The sequence below is a fragment of the Bubalus kerabau genome, chromosome 19 (assembly GCF_029407905.1).
Source record: "Bubalus kerabau isolate K-KA32 ecotype Philippines breed swamp buffalo chromosome 19, PCC_UOA_SB_1v2, whole genome shotgun sequence".
NCBI lineage: Eukaryota > Metazoa > Chordata > Mammalia > Artiodactyla > Bovidae > Bubalus > Bubalus kerabau.
The window spans coordinates 67,942,398-67,966,646 of NC_073642.1; the positions used below are offsets into that span (position 1 = coordinate 67,942,398).

The 24,249-nt window shown below is 41.0% G+C and overlaps 1 protein-coding gene across 2 annotated transcripts in view; it reads left to right on the forward strand.

The window, feature by feature from the left end:
• RCOR1 (REST corepressor 1) overlaps window positions 1–24,249 on the forward strand; it is a 124,283-nt gene that overhangs the window by 73,576 nt on the left and 26,458 nt on the right. For both annotated transcript variants that reach the window (XR_008705630.1, XM_055556637.1), the window contains exon 3: window positions 12,424–12,507. Coding sequence is in view for 1 of the 2 variants with exons in the window: in XM_055556637.1 (XP_055412612.1) it covers window positions 12,424–12,507 (84 nt within the window). In the remaining variant the exon portion in view is untranslated. The remainder of the gene's footprint in view (window positions 1–12,423; window positions 12,508–24,249) is intronic.

Below are 24,249 nucleotides of genomic sequence, written 5' to 3' on the forward strand. Positions count from 1 at the left end.
GGAAAAGACTCTGATGCTGGGAGGGATTGGGGACAAGAGGAGAAGGGGACGACAGAGGATGAGATGGCTGGATGGCATCACTGACTCGATGGACATGAGTCTGAGTGAACTCCGGGTGTTGGTGATGGACAGGGAGGCCTGGCGTGCTGCGATTTATGGGGTCGCAAAGAGTCGGACACGACTGAGTGACTGATCTGATCTGATACAGTAAATCATTGTTGCTTACCTGTTTTATGTATAGTAGATTGTAGATTTATCTGTTAGCCCCATGTTTCTAATTTATCCTCTCCCCTTTTCCCTTTTAGTATGTTTGTCTTCTGTGTTTGTGAAGCTATTTCTGTTTTGTATAAGATTGATGTTTATTATTTTTTAGATTTCATATTTAAGTAATACCATAAAATGTTTTTTTTCCTGAATTGCTTCACTAAGTATAACATTCTCTAGGTCCATCCATGTTGCCAGAAATGGCAATATTTGATTCTTTTTTTATGGGTGAGTAATATTCTATAGTGTGTGTTTATATGTATACACATATGAAATGGATGAAGCACAAGCTGGAATCAAGATTGCCCGGAGAAATATCAATAACCTCAGATATGCAGATGACACCACCCTTATGGCAGAAAGTGAAGAAGTAAAGAGCCTCTTGATGAAAGTGAAAAGAGGAGAGTGAAAAAGTTGACTTAAAACTCAACATTCAGGAAACTAAGATCATGGCATCCGGTCCCATCACTTCATGGCAAACAGATGGAGAAACAGTGGAAACAGTGAGAGACTTTATTTTCTTGGGCTTCAAAATCACTGCAGATGGTGACTGCAGCCATGAAATTAAAAGACACTTGACTCCTTGGAAGAAAAGCTATGGCCAACCTAGACAGCGTATTAAAAAGCAGAGACATTACTTTGCTGACAAAGGTCTGTCTAGTCAAAACTAGGGTTTTTCCAGTAGTCGTGTATGGATGTGAGAGTTGGAACATAAACCTGAGTGCCAAAGAGTTGATGCTTTTGAACTGTGGTGTTGGAGAAGACTCTTGAGTCCCTTGGACTGCAAGGAGATCAAAACAGTCAATCCTAAGGAAAATCAGTCCTGAATGTTCATTGAAAGGACTGATGCTGAAGCTGAAGCTTCAATACTTTGGCCACCTGATGTGAAGAACTGACTCATTTGAAAAGACCCTGATGCTGGGAAAGATTGAAGGCGGGAGGAGAAGGGGATGACAGAGGATGAGATGGCTTGATGGCATCACCAACTCAATGGACATGAGTTTGTGCAAGCTCCGGGAGTTGGTGATGGAGAGGGAAGCCTGGTGTGCTGCAGTCCATGGGGTTGCAAAGAGTCGGACATGACTGAGTGACTGAACTGAACTGATACGTGTACACACTGCATCTTAAGGCAGTCATCTGTCCATGGGCACTTGGGTTGTTCTCATGTCTTGGCTATTATAAATAGTGCTGCTGTGAACATTGGGGTGCATGTATCTTTTTGAATTTGAATTTTCATCTTTTCTGGGTTTATGTCCAGGAGTGGCATTGCTGGATCATCTGGTAGCTCTTTTTTTGTTTTTTTTTTGTTTGTTTGTTTTTTTGGTTTTTTTTGGTTGTACCACATAGCATGCAGGATCCTAGTTCCCTGACCCTTGCATCCCACGTTGGAAGTATGGGTTTTAACCAGTGGAATGCCAGGGAAGTCCTATTTTTTGCTTTTTAAGGAGCCTCCATACTGTTTTTCAGAGCAGCTGCAGGAAGTGTAGGAAGGTTCTCTTCTTCACACCCTCATCAGTGTTTATCATTTGTAGACTTTTTTTGATGATGGCCATTCTTAGTGGTTTGAGTTGATACCTTGTTGTACTTTTGATTTGTATTTCTCTAATAATTAGCAGTATTGAGCATCTTTTCATGTGCCTCTTGACCTTCTGTATGTCTGCTTTGCAAAAATGTCTGTTTAGATCCCCTGACCATTTTTTGAGTGGGTTCTTTGTTTATTTGATGTTGAAGTGTGTGAACTGTTTGTGTGTTTTGGATATTAACACTTTGTTGATCGTATCATTTACAAATATTTTCTTCCTTTCCATAGGTTGTCTTTTTGTTTCACTGATGGTGTTCTTTGCTGTGCAGAAGCTTTTAGGTTTAATTAAGTTTCATTTGTTTATTTTTGCTTTTATTTCTTTGGCTTTAGGAGACCGATATAAGAAAATATTGGCATGAATTTATGTCAGAGAATGTTTTGCCTGTGTTCGCTTCTAGGAGTTTTATGGTGTCATGTCTTATATTTAGGTCTTTCAATCATTTGAGTTTATTTTTTGTAGTACAGTATTATTATAGTCACCATGCTGTTCATTACATCCCCATGGTTTATTCATTCTAGCACTGAAAGTTTATACCTTTTAATCTTCCCTTCATGATCACCCCGTTCCACCCTCCACCCCTGGTAAGCACCACTGTTTTCTGTGTCTGAGCTTTTTTCAGATTCCACATTAGTGAGATCATGTGGTGTTTGTCTCTGCCTTGCTTTCCTTAAGTACTGCCCTCAGGATCCACCCAGATCGTCCCAGACGGCAACGTTTCATTTTCATAGTTGAACAGCATTCCTGTGTGTCCATGTTCATTCTTTTATCCATGGATACACACTGAGGTGGTTTCCAGCATTGGCTGCTGCATGTAGCGCTGCTGTGAACACTGAGGTGCATGCATCTTTCTGATCTACTACTTTCCTTTTCTTCAGACGGATGGGATTGCTGGGTCATGTGAGAGCTTTATGTTTAGTTTTTGAGGAACCTCCATACTATTTCCCATAGTGGCTGCACCGGTTTATATTGCCACTGACAATGTGCCTTTTCTCCACCTTCTTACCAACGCTCGTCGTTTCTTGTCTTTTTCGTAATAGCCATTCTAACAGGTGTCGGGTAACATCTCATAGCATGTCCCTGATGATTAACAATGTTGAGCTTTTTTTTTTTAATGTACGTGTTGGCCACCTATATATCTTCTTTGGAAAGCTGTTTAATTGAATCTTCGGCTTATTTTTAAATTTAATTTTTTTTTTTTTTTGCTGTGAAGTTGTATGAGTTCTTTTTATTTTGTATATTAGTCACTTATCAGATATATGGTTTGCAAGTATTTTCTCCCAAAATTTGCAAGTATTTTCTCTTTTCATTCAGTGGTTTTCAATAGGTTGCCTTGGTTGCCTTTTCATTTTGCTGATAAATTCCTTTGCTTTGCAGAAGTGTTTTATTTTGATGTAGTCCCACTTATTTATTTTTACTTTTGTGCTTTTGGTTTTGGGCTAACATTGTTATACATGTCTTTGTGTTTGCTGTTTTGTTGCTTACTCATTTCTGTGATTCCCACTTGTGTTTCTTTAAACATTCCATATATGTTTATAATTCTGTGTTTGTTAATTGCAATATCTGAAGTCCAGTATCTGCAAACTGTTGCATGCAGTGTTTTGTTGAGTATTTGTCATCTTTGAATGTATTTTTATTGTGGCAGTCTGAGAGACTAATCCTCAAGGAAAGCTAGCCTAAAATTGTTTTCCTCCTGCTGGTCAAGGAGAGTAAACAAGAAATAGGTTCTAGGTTTTCAGGTTGCTTGTTTGTTGCCCACGTTTTTAGGCGCTAGTTCTGCTGTCATGCACCTCCCTGTGTTACACTAGGAGACCAGGGGTGAGACGGCGTTGCCTGAAACTGAGTGAGGTTCTGCTTTCCTTTATTCTGTTGTAGTGGGTTTCCCCCTGAAAGCTCTAAATTCTTTGATTCTGGAAACATACTTAGTTTTCTTTTTGTAAGTAATCTGTGCAGGTTTTCCAGTTTTTAGGAAATGAGCAACATAAGAGATACAAAATTGCAATCATGAAATAATTCTCTGTAAGTTTTAAATGAATTTTCTTTTCTTTTGTAAAAGAGAATTTAATTGTGTATTACTTGAATGCATTATTATGAAGAGAATCCAAACAATAAGAAAGTATGTGGAGCAAAAAGCACAAATTTCATTTTTTCCACTCAATCCAGTGTCCCCACTTCTTTTCTAGGATTTATCCACTGTTTAAATTTACCGGGTGGTTTTTCTTATCTCCGGTTTGATATTTTTGCATTTTAATTCATTTACTCATTAAAAAAAAATAGGCTAGAAACAAGTATTCTCACTTTTAAAATAATGCTTTTATTAAGATATTCACAAAATGTACAATTTCGTTGTTTAAAATGTACAAATCGCTGGTTTTCAGTATGTTCCATGGTTGTGCAGCAGTCACTACTCAGTTTTGGACCATTCCTGCTGCCCCGTGAAGAGACGCTGTGCCCAGTAACAGTCGCTCCTCCTTCGCCCAGACACCCCGCCCCCACTAGCAGCCACTCATTTACTTTCTGTCTATAGAATTGCCTACTCTGGACATTTCATATAGTTGGAATTGTATACTGTGTCTTTTTTTGTGACAGACTGCTTTCACTTTTAATATGATTTCAGGTTGAATCTATACTGAACATGGATCAGTACTTCATTCTCGCTTATGGCCGTATAATAGTCCATGATACACACAGACTGAATATTCATTCATCGGTTGATGTACATTTGTATGGTTTCCAGCTTTTGGCTGTTGCGAATAGTGCTGTGAAAGTTTGTATACAAGTTTTTATGTGGCTACACACTGGTTACCCACTCCAGTATTCTTGCCTGGAGAATTCCATGGACAGATGAGCCTGCCGGGCTACAGTCCATGGATGGGGTCACAAAGAGTTGAACATGGCTGAGCAACTGACACTTCCACTTTTCACTTTCACGTTTTCCTTTCTCTGGGCTGTACACCTAGGAATGGAATTGCTGAGTTACAGTGACTCTGTTCAGGCTTTTGAAGAACCGCTCGACTCCTTTCTTTCCTGTGCTTGATTCCTTTGGATATCTATACTGTGATTCAGCCAGTTCCTGTGGATGGACTTTGAAGATTTTGCCGCATTATAGCACTGTAAACAGTACTGTGATGACCATCCATGTTAGAGTTCTCCAGAGAAACAGAAGCAGTGGTTTGTGAGTGAGTGTTTAGACATTATTTTATGGTATTGACTTCTGTGATCGTGGATGCCCAGCACGTGTGAACTTTGTAGGGCAGGTCCTGCAGGAGGAAGCTGAGGCTCAGTGTTGAGGCAGAGAAATCTCAAGTTTTCCCTGTAAGGCCTTTCAGTGATTAGACAAAACACACCCACAGGATGGAGAGTTTCTTTATTACTTAATGTCAGCTCATATAGCCAAAGCTATAGCGCCTAGATTAATGCTGGGTTCCATGCCTGGTGCTGTAACCAGCCCAGTTGATACCTGTGTTAAGAAATCTCTAGGCAGGTACTTAAAAGCTTTGAAAAATATGCTGGTGTTTTCTATACTTATTCTTTCTTTATTTTTTTTTAAATGCTGGTTAGGACCCAATCAGTAAATTGGCCCAACTTGCACTTTGAAAAGCATTGCTACTGATACATGTATTATATCTAGAAATGTGTTGCTGGTTGCAGCAAAGCTGGTTGCTTCAGCTTTCTCATACATTGCCAGCGTTCCCTGAAGCAGTTGTACCGATGTACATTCCCACTGGCAGTGCGAATTCCCTTGATGGCAACTGATAATTTCAGTTTCCTTGTCTTTCTTCAGCTTCCCTCCAGGTAGGGAAGGTTTTTAACACTCGGTAATCAACTTTAAACGAGGAGAATGTTGTGAATCACTGTGTTGTACAACTGTAACTTATAAAAATCTTGTACGTCAATGACACTTCAATAAAAGCTCTACTAAACAAAAGAGAGCAGCTGCAGAGTTATTAACACCTCCAGCAGATATCAGTGTCTGTCCAGAAATGAATGGCACTGCTTTCTTTGCATTGTATTTGTATTCAGATTGCATACAGCGAAATGGACTGGTGTTTGGTGTCCGTATTTGTGAGAATCAAGACATGTGTCGTTTCATGTAACCACCCCTGCAGCTGGGATACAGAACAGTTCCATCTCCTCACAACATTACCTTGCACAACCCTTCTCTTCCTCCCTGCCTTGTAGTTTTCACCGGTCCCAGACTGTCAGGTAGATGGAATCACACAGTGTGCAAGCTCTTGCGGTCTGGCCGCGTTGCTGCGCTATCAGTAGTTCATGTGTTTTGAATCTGGGTAGTGTTGCTGTGTGTTTAACCTTTCCAGCCTGTTTAACCTTTTACTCTTTGAAGGACATTTGGGTTTCTTCCCCAGTTTTTGACAGTTGTGAATTGTAAGTCATTGTGTGCAGGTTTTATTGTGAACATATATTAACTCTCCCTGGAGAAGGGAATGGCAACCCACTTCAGTATTCTTGCCTGGAGAATCCCATGGACAGAGGAGCCTGGCAGGCTACAGTCCATGGGATCACACAGATTCAGACACGACTGAAGCGACTTAACATGCATGCATGTATGTTAACTCTGTAGGGTATATAGTCAGGTAGAATTGTTGAGTCATTCATTAAATATGGTTGTATCTGATTAAAGCTGCAGAATTTTTCTTGAGTGATTTTATGATTTTGCACCAATCCCAGCACTGTCAGAAAGCTTCAGTTGCTCCTTATTCTTGTCAGTACTTGGTATTTATCTCTTTTATTTTAGAAGTTCTAATAGTTATACAGTGGTTTCTCATTGTGGCTTTAGTTTGCATTTCCCTAATGGCTAATGATGTTGCTTTTCATGTGCTTATGTGCCATCTTTGGTGAAACAGTTGTTAAATCTTTTGCCCATTTTTAAAGTTGGGTTATTTTCTTACTGTCGTGTTATAAATGTCTTTTCTATGATTTGGGTACAAGTCCTTGTCCGGTGCTGTGCTTCGCAGATGTTCTCTCACAGTCTGAGTTTTTATTAAGCTCAGTTTATTGTTTTTAACTTTTATGGATTGTGCTTTTGGTGTTATATCTAAGAATGATTTCCATAATAAAGTTCATGAAGATTTTCTCATGTTTTTTTCCTAAAAGATTTGTAGCTTTAGATTTTACTTTTATATTTAAAAGGACTTCCCTGGTGGCTCAGAGGGTAAAGTGTCTGCCTGCAATTCAGGAGACTAGGGTTCGATCCCTAAGTTGGGAAGATCCCCTGGAGCAGGAAATGGCAACCCACTCCAGTACTCTTGCCTGGAGAATCCCATGGACGGAGGAGCCTGGTAGGGAACAGTCCACGGGGTCGCACAGAGTCGGTTTATATTTAAGATCCATTTTGAATTGAATTTCTGTAAGGTATGAGGTATAGGTCGAGTTTCACTTCTTTTGCATATAGAGATCCATTAAAAAAAAAAACAAAACTTCTTGGTCACACCACACACCATGTGGGATCTTAGTTCCTGATCTAGGATCAAACCCTCGCCCTCTGCAGTGGAAGCGCAGTCTTAACCACTGGACCACCAAGGAAGTCCTTCTGATTATTAAAAGTACCCTTTGTTGAAAAGGATATCCTTTCTTCATTGAGTTGCTTTTGCATCTTTGTTTCAAATCAGTTGACCGTAGTTATATGGGTTTACTTCTGGTCTGCCATCTGTTCCACTGATTTGTGTGTCTCTTTACCAATACCACACTGCCTTGCATACTGTTCTTTTATATAGTGAGTCTTAAAGCAGGGTGGTGTAAGTTATCCAGCTTCAACCTGGCTGTTGTGGCCTCATTTTCCTTTATGCTGTCCATTTGTCTGTGTCGGTATGAACTCATAGATCATTATTACTTCATGATTTATGGAGTATTGTTTTATTATGATCATTTATTTTGCTCAGATTATTGCAGATTTGATCCGTGGTAGATAGATTCCATCATTCTTTGAGCACTCTGCTAGCACTTGGGATTCCCCAGTGACTCAGCAGTAAAGAATTTCTCTGCAGTGCAGGAGATGCAGGAGACACAAGTTGGATCCCTGGGTGGGGAAGAGGAGGAAATGACAACACACTCCAGTATTCTTGTGAGGAAAGTCCTGTGGACAGAGGAGCCTGGCGGGCTAAGATCCATGGGGTTGCAAGAGGCATACACTGAAGTGACTGAGCGTGCACGCTGCCTCCTGGCATAACAGAATATTCCAGGTTCTCTTACACTTTTCCTGTCCTAGCCCTCCGAGGCCTGGAGTCAACCATTTTCCTATGGAGATCTAGTTTCCTTTATTGTAGAACGATATTTAGAGACCAAGGTCTGACAGCTAAATGTGCTCATTTTCTTACTAGGTTGTCATTGTGTCTAGAGTCTTGAGGTGGACAGACCGGGATCAGTAATGTATTTATGTGTGCGCACATATGTACGTCTGTGAACACTAAAACCGGTTGGTTCTTAACGGTAAGCACCTGTTTCCGTCCAGCACCTGAGAATCCTTTCTCACCTCCCCTTCTGTGTCTGTAATGCTTTCACTCAGCAGGATTCTTCTTTTTATTTATTTATTTTTTTACAGTTAAACACAATTTTTATTTTATTTTTTTATTTATTATTTTTTTAATTTTATTTTATTTTTAAACTTTACATAATTGTATTAGTTTTGCCAAAGATCAAAATGAATCCGCCACAGGCATACATGCGTTCCCCATCCCGAACCCTCCTCCCCCCTCCCTCCCCATACCATCCCTATGAGCCGTCCCAGTGCACCAGCCCCAAGCATTCAGCATCGTGCATCGAACCTGGACCGGCAGCTCACTTCATACATGACATCATACATGTTTCAATGCCATAGGATTCTTCTGAGATTCATTCATACCGTGTGCCTGAATAGTTCATTCCTTTTTATTGCTGAGGTTCATTCCTTTTAATGGACATACTGCAATTTTAGGAAGTTTGCTGGGCTTTCCCCCAAAGTGATAGTACCATTTCACACTTCTGCCAGCAGCCTTGGAGAGTTCTGATTTCTCTACATTATGGCCCACCTGTGGGCATTGTCAGTCTTTTTAACTTTATACTTTGTAGTAGGTGTGTTGTGACGTCTCATGTGGTTTTGTCTTTCCCTAATGACTGTTGGTTTGTAATGCCTTTCCATGTGTTTCCTATCCATTTCTTTGGTATTTATTCAAATCTTTTGCCCATTCCTTGACAGTTGAGGTTTTTCTTATTGTTCAGTCTTGAGAGTTCTTTATATATTCTGGATACAAGTCTCTATCAGATATGTGGTTTATAATTATTTTATCTTAGTCTTTGGCTTGGCTTTTATCCCTTTAGTAGTATTTGAAAATAAGTTGTTACCTTTGATGAATCCAATTTATAAACTTTTTTCTTTTATGGATTGTGCTTTTGGGTGTTTATCTAATAAGATCTCTGTAAACCTAAAATCAAAAATATTTTTTACAAGTTTTATAATTGGGGGTTTATATTTAGTCTTGAATAAATTTTTGTATATAGGGTAAGACTAGATCTATTAATTTTTCTAAGTATGAATATCCATTTGTTCAGGCATCATTTGTTTAAAAGATTATTTTTCTCCATTGAATTTTACCTTTGCACCTTTGTGGAAAATCTATTGATCCTATATGAGGGGTTCTGTTTTGGGACTCCATTCTATTCCATTTCTTTCTCTATGTGCCAGTACCACACTGTCTTGATTACCGAATCTTCATAATTAGTTCAGTTCAGACAGTATGTTTTCCAGCTTTGCTTTTTTTCAAACTAGTTGTGGCTATTTTAGGTTCTTTACATTTTCCTGCAGGAGAAGGCAATGGCACCCCACTCCAGTACTCTTGCCTGGAAAATCCCATGGATGGAGGAGCCTGGTAGGCTACAGTCCGTGGGGTTGCTAAGAGTCGGACAAGACTGAGCAACTTCACTTTCACTTTCCACTTTCATGCATTGGAGAAGGAAATGGCAACCCACTCCAGTGTTCTTGCCTGGAGAATCCCAGGGACAGGGGAGCCTGGTGGGCTGCCGTCTGTGGGGTCACACAGAGTCGGACACGACTGAAGTGACTTAGCAGCAGCAGCAGCAGCAGGAATTTTAGAATGTTTGTCAATTCCTACAAAAAAGTATACTGGGATTTTGATGGGATTGTGTTGAATCTATAGAGCACTTTGGGGAGAGTGCTATCTTAATAATATTTGAGTCTTTTGATCCATATACATGATATATCTTATTTACTTAGATCTTTAGTTTCTCTCAAATATTTAGCAGTTTTCAGTGTATGTCTTCACTCTGACGTGTTAGTCACTCATTCGTGTCCAACCCTTTGTGACCCCCTGGACTGTAGCCCATCAGGCTCTTTTGTCCATGGATTTCTCCAGGCAAGAATACTGGAGTAGGTTGCCATTCCCTTCTCCAGGGGATCTTCCCCACCCAGAAATCAAACCCGAGTCTCCTACATTGCAGGCAGATTTTGTACCATCTGAGTCACAAGGGAAGCTCAAAGGGAAAGTAAAGTTGCTCAGTCGTGTCCGACTCTTGCAACCCCATGGACTGTAACCTGCCAGGCTTCTCTGTCCAGGGGATTTTTCAGGCAAGAATACTAGAATGCGTTGCCATTTCCTTCTCCAGGGGATCTTCCCAACCCAGGGATTGAACTCCGGTCTTCCTCACTGCAGGCAGACTCTTTATCATCTGAGCTACCAGGGAAGCCCATGTCTATCACATCTATCAACTAAATAGGGGTATTCTTTCATTTTGATTTTTGATTACACACATATATAGAAATTGAGTTGAAACAACTTGTTTCCTGCAACTTTGCCGAAACTCATTCATTCTAACAACTTTTCGTAGGTACAGTAGATTTTCTATACAGGTGATCATGTCATCTATGAATAAAAACAGTTTTAATTCTGCTTTCTCAATGTGGATTCTTTTATTTCTGTTTGACTTTGGATTTTTATTTGAAATACCGAAAGCCTGTATTCCATGTCTGGTCCATCCCCACACAAGTATTTGTTGGCTTTATTTTTACTTTTAGATTTTGTGTAGCCTTAACATTGTTCTAAAAGTCAGACCATATTTAAAAACCATATAAAAAAGTGACTTAAAAGCAGTCACTCCCATCTTTTATCATACTTCTATGTCCCTGTTCATTACACCCTGTTCCTATCCAGCCGGTAAATTCCACCTTTAATCTAGCCTTGTTCATAGTCTTGCCTTCCCACCATTCCATCAGTTTTCTTTAAAGTAGCTGCCCCACAGATTTTAGCAAAAGTGCAGAAATTCATTAAAATCAAGAATACGTTATTATACAAAGTTATATAAAAGATAAGATTAAAAGATCTGGCAATTTCATAAAAGCATAAATTCTTAAGTCTTTATAAATTTTATGAAAGTATGTTTATATTGGTGTGTGTGTTTAAGTTGAATTTTTTTCTGGAAGTAGATTGCAAAACTTTCATCATGTTTCAGAGGAATTTATTTAAAGAAAAAAAGGTCAAGTTAGAGAATCTCTATAGAATGAATGAGTTTGGATCTAAATCAATCTAAAGACTGATTAGTGAGCCTTTTGTCTCTTGAGTCTTTTGTACCTTTTGAAGATAACATCTTAATTGTCTCTATTGTAATTTTTGACTGTTGTTTGTGGTCAGTCCAGTTGTCATTTGTATACCTTTTGACCTACTGTTTTGTATCACAGATTTTTAAGAATTTGAATGCACTTCACACATTTCCTTTCAGTTTAAATCTTTTTAAATGGTTGGTTATTCTTTCTAAAAGGCTTCCCTGGTGACTCAGTAAAGAATATGCCTGCAGTGCTGGAGGCGTGGCTCTGACCCCTGGGTTGGGAAGATCCCATTTAGGAGAGCCTGGCAACCCACTCAAGTCTTCTTGCCTGACGAATCCCCATGGACAGAAGAGCCTGGTGGGCTACAGTCCATGGGGTCGCAAAGAGTCGGACGCTGAGCAACTAAACACGTACATAACGTTCTTTTTTAAAGTTGTTAAAAGAATTTTTGAATTTCTGCTGTCAAATCACTAAAATACCCAGTACGCGAATGGCAGTGAAGGGTAAGGTTATTCAAAGCACGTGTGAAAAGTTCATAGTTGAAAAGATTCCTTGAACAACTTGCCACATGCAGCTTCCCATGCCGCATCAGCTTCCGTTCTCTGTGTCCCCGTCTGGGCACAGAGCATCTTAGTCCGTGGTGACTAAACCCTCAGGCGCTGCAGCTGTCCTGGCTGAGCGTGAGCTCAGTCCAGGTCTGCCTCCCAGCAGCTGAGTGACCTGTTTGTTTCCTCACCTAGCAAATGAGAATAGTAGTCACACCTACCTCATATGTGCCTGTTTGTTACATAAATAAAAGTTTAGGTAGAAAAAGACTTGGAAGCAGAAATGTTTCAGCAAACTTCAGGACTCTCCCCCTGCACCCACCCACATTAAATGCGCAGGTTCCATTGGGGCCGATTTCAGGTGGCTGGGTGATGTCATCACCTTCTGAGGTTTAAAACAGACCAGAGTGGTGGTGTTAGTTGTCACTAGTTATATCTGCTAAATTTTTAATAAGAATTTTCTTTTTTTATTTCTCCCAAGCCAAACTAGCAAGACGCAGTCAAGAACGAGACAATCTTGGAATGCTGGTCTGGTCACCTAATCAAAATCTATCAGAAGCAAAATGTAAGTTTTAAAATACTTTTATCTTCCATCTTTCTTATTTACTGCAAACTTTTAGACTTACCTTTGTAGCTAAAAGTCTATAGATATATTACATTTATTTTACATTTTTTAAGTAATTTGAAGAATCTGAAAATATGTTCTTTGTTGTATCCTGTCATAATGATTTAAAGATTCTTAAAGTATGGTTTCATAATTTACTTTATATGTAAAATGCGGAAGTAGCTAATATTCTGAAGTAACTAGGAGGAAAGGTTCAGAGTGGAAAGAAAATGATAATACAGTGTATAACTCCTTCAGCTGGGAATTTATAGATCTATAAAGATGAAGAGTTGAACAGAAGATTCCTTCGTGGAAGGATTGCAGAGAGCACATGCATTTACTGAAAACAGATTTCGTGATGTACGGTTCGGCCTGGCCAGAGGCAGAGCTTGGCTCTTTTTGTGTTTACATTTTGGGAGCATGAATATTCTGAGCTACTTTGGGGTTTCTTTTAAGGGGTGGGGATCCTAGAGTGAGATTAATTGTATTTCCCAAGTTTGCCTTTTCACTTTTTCTGTCCCCTCTGCTCAGATGATCAGGCAAGAATAATTTTATATTTGATACATTGCCATAAATCTTTGCTGTTTTCAAAGTTTTTGTTTTTGTCATAGCTTTAAAGACAGAAAAAACCCTAAATTTCCCTCTTTGAGAATTATTCAGTGTGTGTGGGGTTGTCCATGGACAGAATTTATGGGGATTTGTGAACGTGGAAATCACATGCCCTTTTTTTTTTTTTTTTAATGGTTCATGCATGTTTTTCTGGAGAAAACTGGGTTTTTCAAGGGCTCTTTGAAAGAAATCGGGTAAAAATCAGTGTTCTAAAATGTGTTAGGGCTTAGAAAGCATCAGTGGTAAATGTTGGTCAGGAAACTTGAATTGTGAATGAAGGCTGTACTCTCAGGCTTCGATCAGAATTTGCCAGATTGTGTTTTACAGTTGATGTCAACAGGTTTCCTCCATCATGTAAGAGTTAGAGGTGATGCATATTGAATGTACACCTCTTGTACAGGTAACACACATGTTTGCACATTTAAGATGCAGTGAGCTCATATGGTAAAGAAATGTTTAATTTTGACCAAAAAGGATCTTTTTTAAAATACAGTACCTTCTGTGGAGCACAGGAAATTCAACTACTCTTAGTAATGCTAAATTTAGCAAGAATAAAGTAATCTCAAATCTAATCTGATTTTAAAGCCTTTGACTGTGTGGATCACAATCAACTGTGGAAAATTCTGAAAGAGATGGGAATACCAGACCACCTGACCTGCCTCTTGAGAAACGTATATGCAGGTCAGGAAGCAACAGTTAGAACTGGACATGGAACAACAACAGCTTTCCTAATAGGGAAAGGAGTATGTCAAGGCTGTATATTGTCACCCTGCTTATTTAACTTATATGCAGAGTACATCATGAGAAACGCTGGGCTGAAAGAAGCACAAGCTGGAATCAAGATTGCAGGGAGAAATATCAATAACCTCAGATATGCAGATGACACCACCCTTATGGCAGAAAGTGAAGAGGAACTAAAAAGCCTCTTGATGTGAAAGAGGAGAGTGAAAGTGAAAGAGGAGAGTGAAAAAGTTGGTTTAAAGCTCCACATTCAGAAAACTAAGATCATGGCATCTGGTCCCATCACTTCATTGCAAATAGATGGGGAAACAGTGTCAGACTTTATTTTTGGGGGCTCCAAAATCACTGCAGATGGTGATTGCAGCCATGAAATTAAAAGATGCTTACTCCTTGGAAGGAAGGTTATGACCAACCTAGATAGCATATTAAAAAGCAGAGCCATTACTTTGCCAACAAAGGTCCGTCTAGTCAAGGCTATGGTTTTTCCATTGGTCATGTATGGATATGAAAGTTGGACTGTGAAGAAAGCTGAGTGCCGAAGAATTGATGCTTTTGAACTGTGGTGTTGGAGAAGACTCTTGAGAGTCCCTTGGACTGCAAGGAGATCCAGCCAGTCCATGCTAAAGGAGATCAGTCCTGGGTATTCTTTGGAAGGACTGATGCTGAGGCTGAAACTCCAATACTTTGGTCACCTCATGTGAAGAGTTGACTCATTGGAAAAGACTCTGATGCTGGGAGGGATTGGGGGCAGGAGGAGAAGGGGATGACAGAGGATGAGATGGCTGGATGGCATCACTGACTCGATGCACGTGAGTTTGGGTGGACTCGGGGAGTTGGCAATGGACAGGGAGGCCTGGCATGCTGCGATCCATGGGGTCGCAAAGAGTTGGACATGACTGAGCGACTGAACTGAACTGAACTGAATTTTGCCTCCGTCAGGCTACTGCTTGATAAGTTTATCATGGAAAAAGGAAGAGCAGAAGGAAGTGTATTGGTGTTTCTGATGCCCCTACTGTGCTGGGGAAGGAAGTCCTTTTTAGTATTTCCTGTTGGCTTTTCCCCTTTGATCATTTTCTCAAATATGTTGTTGCTTCTAACAGAGCTGAAAATCTGTGTCCATGTAATTTTTAAGCTTTGTTTTCCGATCTCTGCTGAGTAAGTTTGCTTCCCTCTGGGTCTCAGGTGCTCCGTTTTCCTGCTACCTTTGCTGTGCCCGTCCAAGCTAAATCTGCCTCGTGGCCTCCAGGGTTTCCTGATGCTTCAGTTTTGGAGTCTTTTTTCATATCTGTTGCACAGCTGGGTATATTCTATTTAATCACAGTGCCCCTCTTAAATTATGATGTTCAGAACTAAACATTAAAAATGTTGAGCATTTGTTGAGCATTGGACTAAAATGTTTTCCATATTCTTGTATCAGTCAGTCTTTACTGTAACGGAAGAGGACGTTTTTGTCCCCATTTTACGGATGGCATTTCACGATTTAAAGAGGTTGTGAACACGGAGCATCAGCGGTGGCTCTGGGAGTGTCTGTGTTGCTGATCTTCACCCTAGCTTGTGCTCCCAACGTGTCCCTCAGGTCACGTGCATCAGGCCTCAGCCCCCTCTTCATTTCAGTTGCTTCCTGCTGTTACTACAATGAAGATTGTGTTAGTACCTCTTGCTGTTATTGTATTACCTTTGAAAACCCTGGGAGTCAGAATATTAGCTTGTTTTTCCTAGACCTAGATGTAAAGAACATAATATGAACAGTGATGGATTTTTAAACAATGGTATTGCCTAAAATAAATTTGGAGCTTTAATGTAAGTCCTGATACTGTTGATTAAAACTTTAACTCTTAAACTAATCTAAAAGTAACATATATTATTGAAAGTTCAGAAGACACAGAAGAGTATGAAGAAGAAACAGTTCCCCTCACCTATTATTTCATTACCCAGAGATAACTGTTGTTAAACATTTTAGGATGTTTTCCCAGTCCCTTTTTTTCCTCTGTGTATGTTTTTGTAAGTGAGGCGATGGAGTTTCTTTGTATGTGAGTGCATAGTATCTTCCTGAACAATGACTTGCATTTGTCACCTTGTTGGACCCCTGGTGAACATTTAAAATAATGCTGAATATTTTATCATGTGAACCTATCAGTGTATTTAACCATTCTCTTAAAAATTTAGATTGTTTCTAATTTGTTGCTATTGTAAAAGAAGGTGATGGTGAAAAACTAAATCATAGAGCTTTGTTCTCTTTTGTTGCCATTGTTGTGTTTTTAGTCCATCCTGGGAGAAGGCAGTGGCACCCCACTCCAGTACTCTTGCCTGGAAAATCCCATGGACAGAGGAGCCTGGTAGGCTGCAGTCCATGGGGTCTCTAAGAGTCGGACACAACTGAGCGACTTCCCTTTCACTTTTCACTTTCACGCATTGGAGAAGGAAATGGCAACCCACTCCAGTGTTCTTGCCTGGAGAATCCCAGGGACGGCGGAGCCTGGTGGGCTGCCATCTATGGGGTCGCACAGAAAAGAGTGGAATTGTGGATCCATGAGAGTTTGCTTAACTGCCCAAGTGTGAGGATGTGAGTCTAATCCGTGGTATCAATTAGGTTCCACTTGTGGAGCTTTGGGGATCACACTCTTTGAGTAGTCGTCTAATCCTAACTAAAATGTAACTATAGTGTCAATGGGGACAAATATACATAATTTATTCTCTTTGCTGCTGCTGCTAAGTCGCTTCAGTCGTGTCCGACTCTGTGCAACCCAGTAGACAGCAGCCCGCCAGGCTCCTCCGTCCCTGGGATTCTCCAGGCAAGAACACTGGAGTGGGCTGCCATTTCCTTCTCCAATGCGTTAAAGTGAAAAGTGAAAGTGAAGTCGCTCAGTCCTGCCCGACTCTCAGCGACCCCATGGGCTGGAGCCTACCAGGCTCCTCCGTCCATGGGATTTTCCAGGCAAGAGTACTGGAGTGGGGTGCCATTGCCTTCTGTCATTTCCCCCTCAGCTTCTCTCCCTCCCGGTATATAGACAAAAAAGTCTCTTTTTGTCTTTCTCATTTATTTTGAAAGAAAGTGGAAATCTTGATTGTCCAACAGCTGATTCTGATTTTATGTAGAAACAGGAGATTGGGGACATCTGTTACAAGTGTAGAGATGTCCCCATGTGTAAGGATGTCTGTAGATCACTGGCTTTCTCTGTGTTGGTTTCTTTCTTCTTAAGTAACTGCTTAGAGTTCTTCCTCTTAGGGTCACTGCAAGTTTACAAAATTATTTTGTGATTATAAAAATAAGTGCTGTTGTAGAAATTTTGAACAATATAGAATGTATAATGTAAACAATTAAAGCCCTCCTATAATTACTATTTACAATATATATATATACTTTTCCTAATATGTTTATACATATTAGTAAGTGTATGATTTTAAAATCACATATATGAGCTGTTTAGCAGTTTTATCTTAACAGTATTATGTGGGACTTTGTTCTATTTGAATATATTTACAATTACGTTGTTTTATGGGAAATGGACAGGGAAACAGTGCCAGACTTTATTTTTCTGGGCTCCAAAATCACTGCAGATGGTGATTGTAGACATGAAATTAAAAGACACTTACTCCTTGGAAGGAAAGTTATGACCAACCTAGACAGTATATTGAAAAGCAGAGATATTACTTTGCCAACAAAGGGCCGTCTAGTCAAGGCTATGGTTTTTCCAGTAGTCATGTATGGATGTGAGAGTTGGACTGTGAAGAAAACTGAGCGCCGAAAAATTGATGCTTTTGAACTGTGTTGTTGGAGAAGATTCTTGACAGTCCCTTGGACTGCAAGGAGATCCAACCAGTCCATCCTAAAAGAGATGAGGCCTGGGTGTTCATTGGAAGGACTGATGCTGAAGCTGAAACTCCAGTACTTTGGCCACCTCATGCGAAGAGTTGACTCATTGGAAAAGACTCTGATGCTGGGAGGGATTGGGGGCAGGAGGAGAAGGGGACGACAGAGGATGAGATGGCTGGATGGCATCACTGACTCGATGGACGTGAGTCTGAGTGAACTCCGGGAGTTGGTGATGGACAGGGAGGCCTGGCATGCTGCGATTCATGGGGTCACAAAGAGTCGGACACGACTGAGCGACTGAACTGAAACTAACAAGTATGGGTGCACCATAGTTTAGTCTTTTCTTTTTATATTTTTATCCTTATTTTTTAAAAAGCACATTTCCTCCAAAAGTATCTCAATTAGGGTTATATTGAATTTGTGTTTATTCAATGAGAATTTATTTCCTTCACATTTTTATTGAGCCGTCTTGTGTGCCTGTTGGTACCAGGAGGGAGGGATTCAGGAAGTTTATATTCTGATGCACAAAGAGGGGGGCAATGAAATGTAAACAGATCATTTATATGTATTTTCTTTAGTCCAGCTGCTTCCTTTTAGTTGCAAAAACCTGGGATCTGGAAAAGTTAGGTCAAATGTTTAGGGTCCCTCAGCTAGTTAGTAGCCAATGTTGGTCTAGATTTCTGGTTTGAGCTCTTATGACACAGGTCTCCCTTAGTGTGCTGTCTGATTTAATAAAGTAAAATGTTTAAAGTATTACTTATATTACATAGGTGCTCTTGTGTGTGTCTAAGTAAAACTTCCTTAAGGAAAGATGCAGCCTTTGGAGTATGCCTAGAAAATGTGCAGAGACGCATTTCATGTAGAGGAAATGTGGACAAGTCCAAGTAGCATAGATGAGAACAATGGCATTTGGGTATTATTATACACAGTATTGTAGCAAATTACATGATTAAATGGTGGCATGATATTTAGGGGGCAAAGGCACAAATGATGGTTCGGCCCTATAAGGGAATCTGGAGGTCGGACAGTGAGAGAAACCGGAAATCATCACCTCTCCAAAGATAGCCACACTGGAAGGTTGGAATTTGCTGGCCGAACTTTAAAGAAAAAAATTAACGCTTTCAACAGGGTAGACATATAGAACTTAAAATCGTGTCAAATTAGGGATTTTAAAGTAAGCTTTAGCTTTTAGGGGATGAGAACCCTCCTTGGACCTACATATAAAAAGTTATTTCTGCATTAAGTAATATGACTTCAGTACCCATTTTCAAAATTATAAGTCAAAGTTTCACAGGCATGTAGTAAATGCCTAAACTTTCATAGAAATATATAGTAAGTGTGTCGGGGTCTCTATTCACAACTTTCTAGATGACTGTAAATTGAAGTCAGAAGACCTGACAGTTGCCTCTAGGCGCCCTGGGGTCTGAGCCCACCTCTGCCCTCTGGACCCAGCCAGAGCCCGCTCCCCTTGTCCTCATCCCTCTTGCTGAGTTCTCCATGGCGCTCTCCCCTCACTTCTTCCTGGGCATGGCTGAAGTGTCCCTGGGGGCCCTTCTTGACCACACACAGAGACCATACTGCCTGATCTCCCTTTCCTTGGTTCCACCTTTCTCCCCTGTTCATAACCCCTCAGCTGGAGGTGGGCTTGAAAGGAAGTTCTTTTACATGGTTGAAATTCACAACTCACAAATTTAGAAACTTCATTTTATACTAACAGTAACATAAAAAGCACATTTCTCCTCCTTTTTGTGGTTCTGATATTGGCGTAATTGTTTAAATTTCAAAACCTTAAAATTTTGTGTTCATTGAGGTGGTTTCTGTCACATTAAAATTTGGGAACTGTTCTTTACACATCAGTGTTACTCTCTAATTCATTGATTCATCGTAGTCACCTGGGATCATTATAAAAACAAACCCATAACATCAAGAGTACATTGGATTCTTTCCTTGATCTGAGTGTATTCATTTCCTGAAAATGAACCCAGCTGTATCCTTACATATGTGCTCTTCTCTACACACATCATACTTTACTAGACCATGCACACACATTATATGTTCATAAACATGAACACAGAAACATATTTATACGCATACATTACAAAACAGGGTGGAACCCGAGTCAGTATTCTAAAGATGCTTATCAGACAGTTCTTATCAGTCAGGATTGGGAAACTGTGAACTGGGACACAGGTCTGGTGGTGTTCAGGGACTGAGTCGGTGCCTCTAAGTATTTATGTATATGTATATTTTTGAACGGAGAATTTATAAAAATACTTCTTATTTTACAAGTGATGAAATGGCCTTAGCTGCAAGTTCCTGATAGAAAAAGGACTCTTACTCATCGTCCAGGGCTGTTTGCACTATAGCTCACTGTGAGATTATAGGTGAAACAAGGGTTAGTCTTTTTCTCCCTCTCTTAATGTCAGGAAAAGTTGCCTTTAATTGAGGAAGAGGCAGACCTTGTGAGCGTGGTTCCTTCCTCAGCTCGTGTGCACAGAGCAGCTCCCGAGAGCAGACAGGACAGGCTTGAGGGCACAGCCGCCTGCTGGGGCTCGGCCGTCAGGTGCTCACGTGCTGCGACAGGTGCAGGCGGCTAGCAGGCTAGTTGCCATTGCGTGCGTCTCATTCCTTGCCACAGACTTGGGGCGTGTTTAAGGAGAAAGATGGTTATTTTGATTAGTCACAACTAAATGTCCTTCATTCCAGTGATGATCAGTTTCTACAACAGAGAATATGCATATGCCTTTCTGGAAAATATACCAGTGTATGAGTACTAGAGTAAACGGGGAGGAGTGCACTCATCTTTTTATTGGAAAAAAATTTAATGCAACACACAAGCAAGTTTAAATCTAACAGTTAAATGGTTAGCCCTGGAAGGCATGATGGGCCGCCTACTCTTAGATGAGGAGGGCCCTGAAGCACTGAGGCGGGGGAGGACGTGTCCAGAGTCGTATCTGCTGATTCCGGGTGGACCAGGTAGGACTAGGTGCTCGAGGCTGAATTCCATTGTGTGTGGCTTAGTGCGGTGCTCGTGTTTCTTATTTCCCTTGATGAGACTGTGAGATTGGGCTGGATTTGTAGTGTTTACTGGGATGCAGAGGGTGGGGGGAACTTTTTCTATAAAGTGGGCTTTTAACAAAACTACATGAAGAAATGGCTTTGTCATAAAGGAAGCATGTTGTATCCCTGATGAAGAGGGACTGGTGCTTTCATCATAGTCCGGCTGAGTCCCTGGCTGATCTTTCTTCTTAAGCCTACTTCTCCCATCTCGAGATATCACGGGGATCGTTGAAATGTTGTAGTGATGTCTGTGCCCACCAGGTGGCACAATTGCTTTACCTAACTGACTGAAGCTCATTTTGATTCTCAGTGAGTTACGGTGATGATTCATTTCTTATTTTAATAGCTGAAGGAGATGCCACAATGTTTGTTATCATATTCTTGAAGAAAACTTGAGCATGCTGTTTTTGAGTTATGAGAGAGAAAGTGGTACCGTATCTCCTTTGCAGCAGCTGCAGCTATAGTCAATACGATGGTAAAAACTTGACAGCCGTCCGAAGGCTGTGGGTTTGTCCTCAGCAAAGGTGCCAGCCTCGTGCTCTGCATAGACTATGCAGGATCACAAGTATTCCAGGGCGCTGCAGTATCTGGGGAGGGAAGGGGGAGCTAAGGTTCCTGTGGCAGTTTTCTTCTGCATTCTTCCCAGTTTTGCAGTCGAATTTGAGATTCTTACTAATGATACTGGGAGCATTTAGATCATCGGGTTAGAAGATGAATATAGAAACTCGTGAAGCTTTGCTCAAGGCAGTCATCTGTCTGTTAGCCTCTGTCTCCGTCACTTGCTTCATCAACCACAGTTTTGTTTTCTTGACTCCATTCAAATGGAATAGACTGTGTTGCTGCCTTGCTCAGCATTCTCTGCCATGGAGCTGTCTTTATCTGAAGTGAACCTCTCCTGACTCCCTTACTCAGGGGAGAGGATTGCTAACCGAGGTTTAACTCGATGGGTCCTGGGGCCAGACACTCGGGGTGCATTGATACAAGAGTCCTGTCTCTGCCTTTACCAGCTGTGTGACTCTGGCCAAGTGATCTAACCTCTCTGCACCTCAGTGTCTTCGTTTGTGGATGGGAGTGATAGTCGAACTATTGGAGAGGATTAAAAAGAGAAGCCTGGTAAAGAGCTTAGAACAGTGGCCCGCATGTAGCAGATTCTCAGACGTTAGTGACTTTTGTTAATCAGTACAGCTCCATGGGGTCGCCAAGAGTCGGACACAACTGAACTACTGAACTGAACTGAACAGCTGTCGAGGCTTCAGGAAGTTTCTCTTGAATGCCCGTCATCACCGTCCTGCATTCTCAGGCTGTCCTGTGACCGCACTTGTTGCCATGTGTATTTATGTTCTCTTCTGTCACCTGTGTGTTGGTTCAGGGTACTGCAGGGAATCGTTTTTCTTTTGTATTTGGCCTTCTGTTTAATACAGTGTTCTGTACGTAGTGAGGGTAGTTCAGTAAATGTTTGACTAAGCTCTGTTAAATTTTGTACAAATTCTTGATGAATCTTACACACATTCTACCTTTAAATGATGTTACCCCCCAAACAACTCATTCAGTTGTGCTATGCATAATGGTAAGTTGTTGTCAAAAAAGGCATGGTTTGTGTAGTTCTTTAAAGGATGCATCCATCATGATTTAAGATTGGACCATTCTTCCTGGCTGTTTCTGTAGGAGCTTTCAAGTTTTTAAAAACACGGCATTATGCAATGATAGGATTGTTTTTAAAGCAGAATACACTTAACCCTGTGTCGGAGTCTCCTTCTGATGCCAGCTTAGAGTGTCAGCTAAGCTACACAAGGCAAGTCTGCCTGTGGCTCGCCGATGACCCCGGTCCTGTCCCGAGTGCACTGGGGAAGGCTGCTGGGGGCAGAGCCTGGGCCTTTCCCTAAGCCCCGTGGACTTTGCTCGTCAACCTGATCACACTCAGTCAACCTCTCTGCCTGCAGTGGCTGTTTGCCCCAGATTAGGATGAACTCTGGTTAACCTTTAATCTTCTAGAGACAAAATCAAGATTATTGTTGCCAGGTAATACAAAGTGCTGGGAATGCCCCCTCCCCCGCCGCGTTCTTTGTCTCAGGCAGCTGGCACTTCTTTCTTGTTTCATCTTTGTCCCCCACCTCAAGTATCCAGGCATCCTTTGTTTTTCATAGGAGCAGGTGGGAGTCAATTTTGTTTTCTGAGATTGAAAGCTCATTTTTGCTTAAGAAAGCCATGCGGGAGGTTTTCAAAATGTTCCATTTTCTTCATGACCTGCCAAGAGCTCCTGGCAGGCTGTGTAAAGCAGCCAGGTAGGTGTTGGGGAGGGCCTTGGGAGCACAGAAGCTGAGGTAGGGGTCCCTGTCCACTGCTGATGAGAGGGAACAAGGGCTGGGGATGGCTCAGAGAGGGCAGGCAGGGGAGACAAGGCCTGTCACAGCACTGTCTGTGCCTGAGGCTCTACTGAGTTTACGCTTGTCCAGAACGCTCTTTGAGGAGCAGGGGACAGGAGGCCTTCCCTCCGTGGTGTAGTTTTCAGTTACGTGATAACCTAGCTCTGCTGGTGGGAGCAAGTTGCTGGGGGTAGCACAGTCTTAAATACGGTGCTTGTCAGGCACCACTGGGTACGAACTCATTTTATCAACAGACAGAGCCAAGATTTGACCTGAGTCTTTCTTACCCCATACCTAACCTGTGCTGCCTCTCGACTTCCCTTTCTTTCTTTTAGTTAAGGTGTAGTTAATTTACAGTATTGTGTTAATTTCAGGTGAAGAGCAAAGTGATTCAGAGTTATATATATTTTTTTTTCCAGATTATTTTCCTTTATAACTTATTACAAGATACTAGATATAATCCTCTGTGCTATACAGTAAATCCTTGTTACTTGTCTTACTGTGTATAGTGGTTTGTATCTGTTAATCCCATGCCCCTAATTTATCTACCCCTTCCCGCTCTCCTTCGGTAACCATAAGTTTGTTTTCTATGTCTGTGAGTCTGTTTGTTTTATGTATAGATTGATTTGTGTTATTTTTTAGATTCCGCATACACATGATATATAATATTGGTCTTTTTCTGCCTGACCTCATTTAGTATAATAATCTCTAGGTTCATCCATGTTGCTGCAGATGGCGATATTTCATTCTTTTTTATGCCTGAGTAGTAGTCCATTGTATAAATACACTGCATCTCCTTACACCATCTGTTAGTGAGCGCTTGGGCTGTTCCCGTGTCTTGGCTTTTGTAAACACTGCTCCTGTGAACATGGGAGTGCCTCTGTCTTTTCCAGATAGGTGTGCAGGAGCGCGATCGTGTGTTCTGTGGTAACAGAGCCTCCACACTGGTCTCCCTGGCTGCCACACCAGTTTACATTCCCACCAGCAGTGTGGGAGGGTGCACTTTTCTCCACACTCTGTCCAGCATTTGTTATCTGTAGCCTTTTTGATGATATGTGCTGCCTTTCACCTTGCTAGGAAAAGAACCTAAAATGTTAACATTGCACATATCACAGT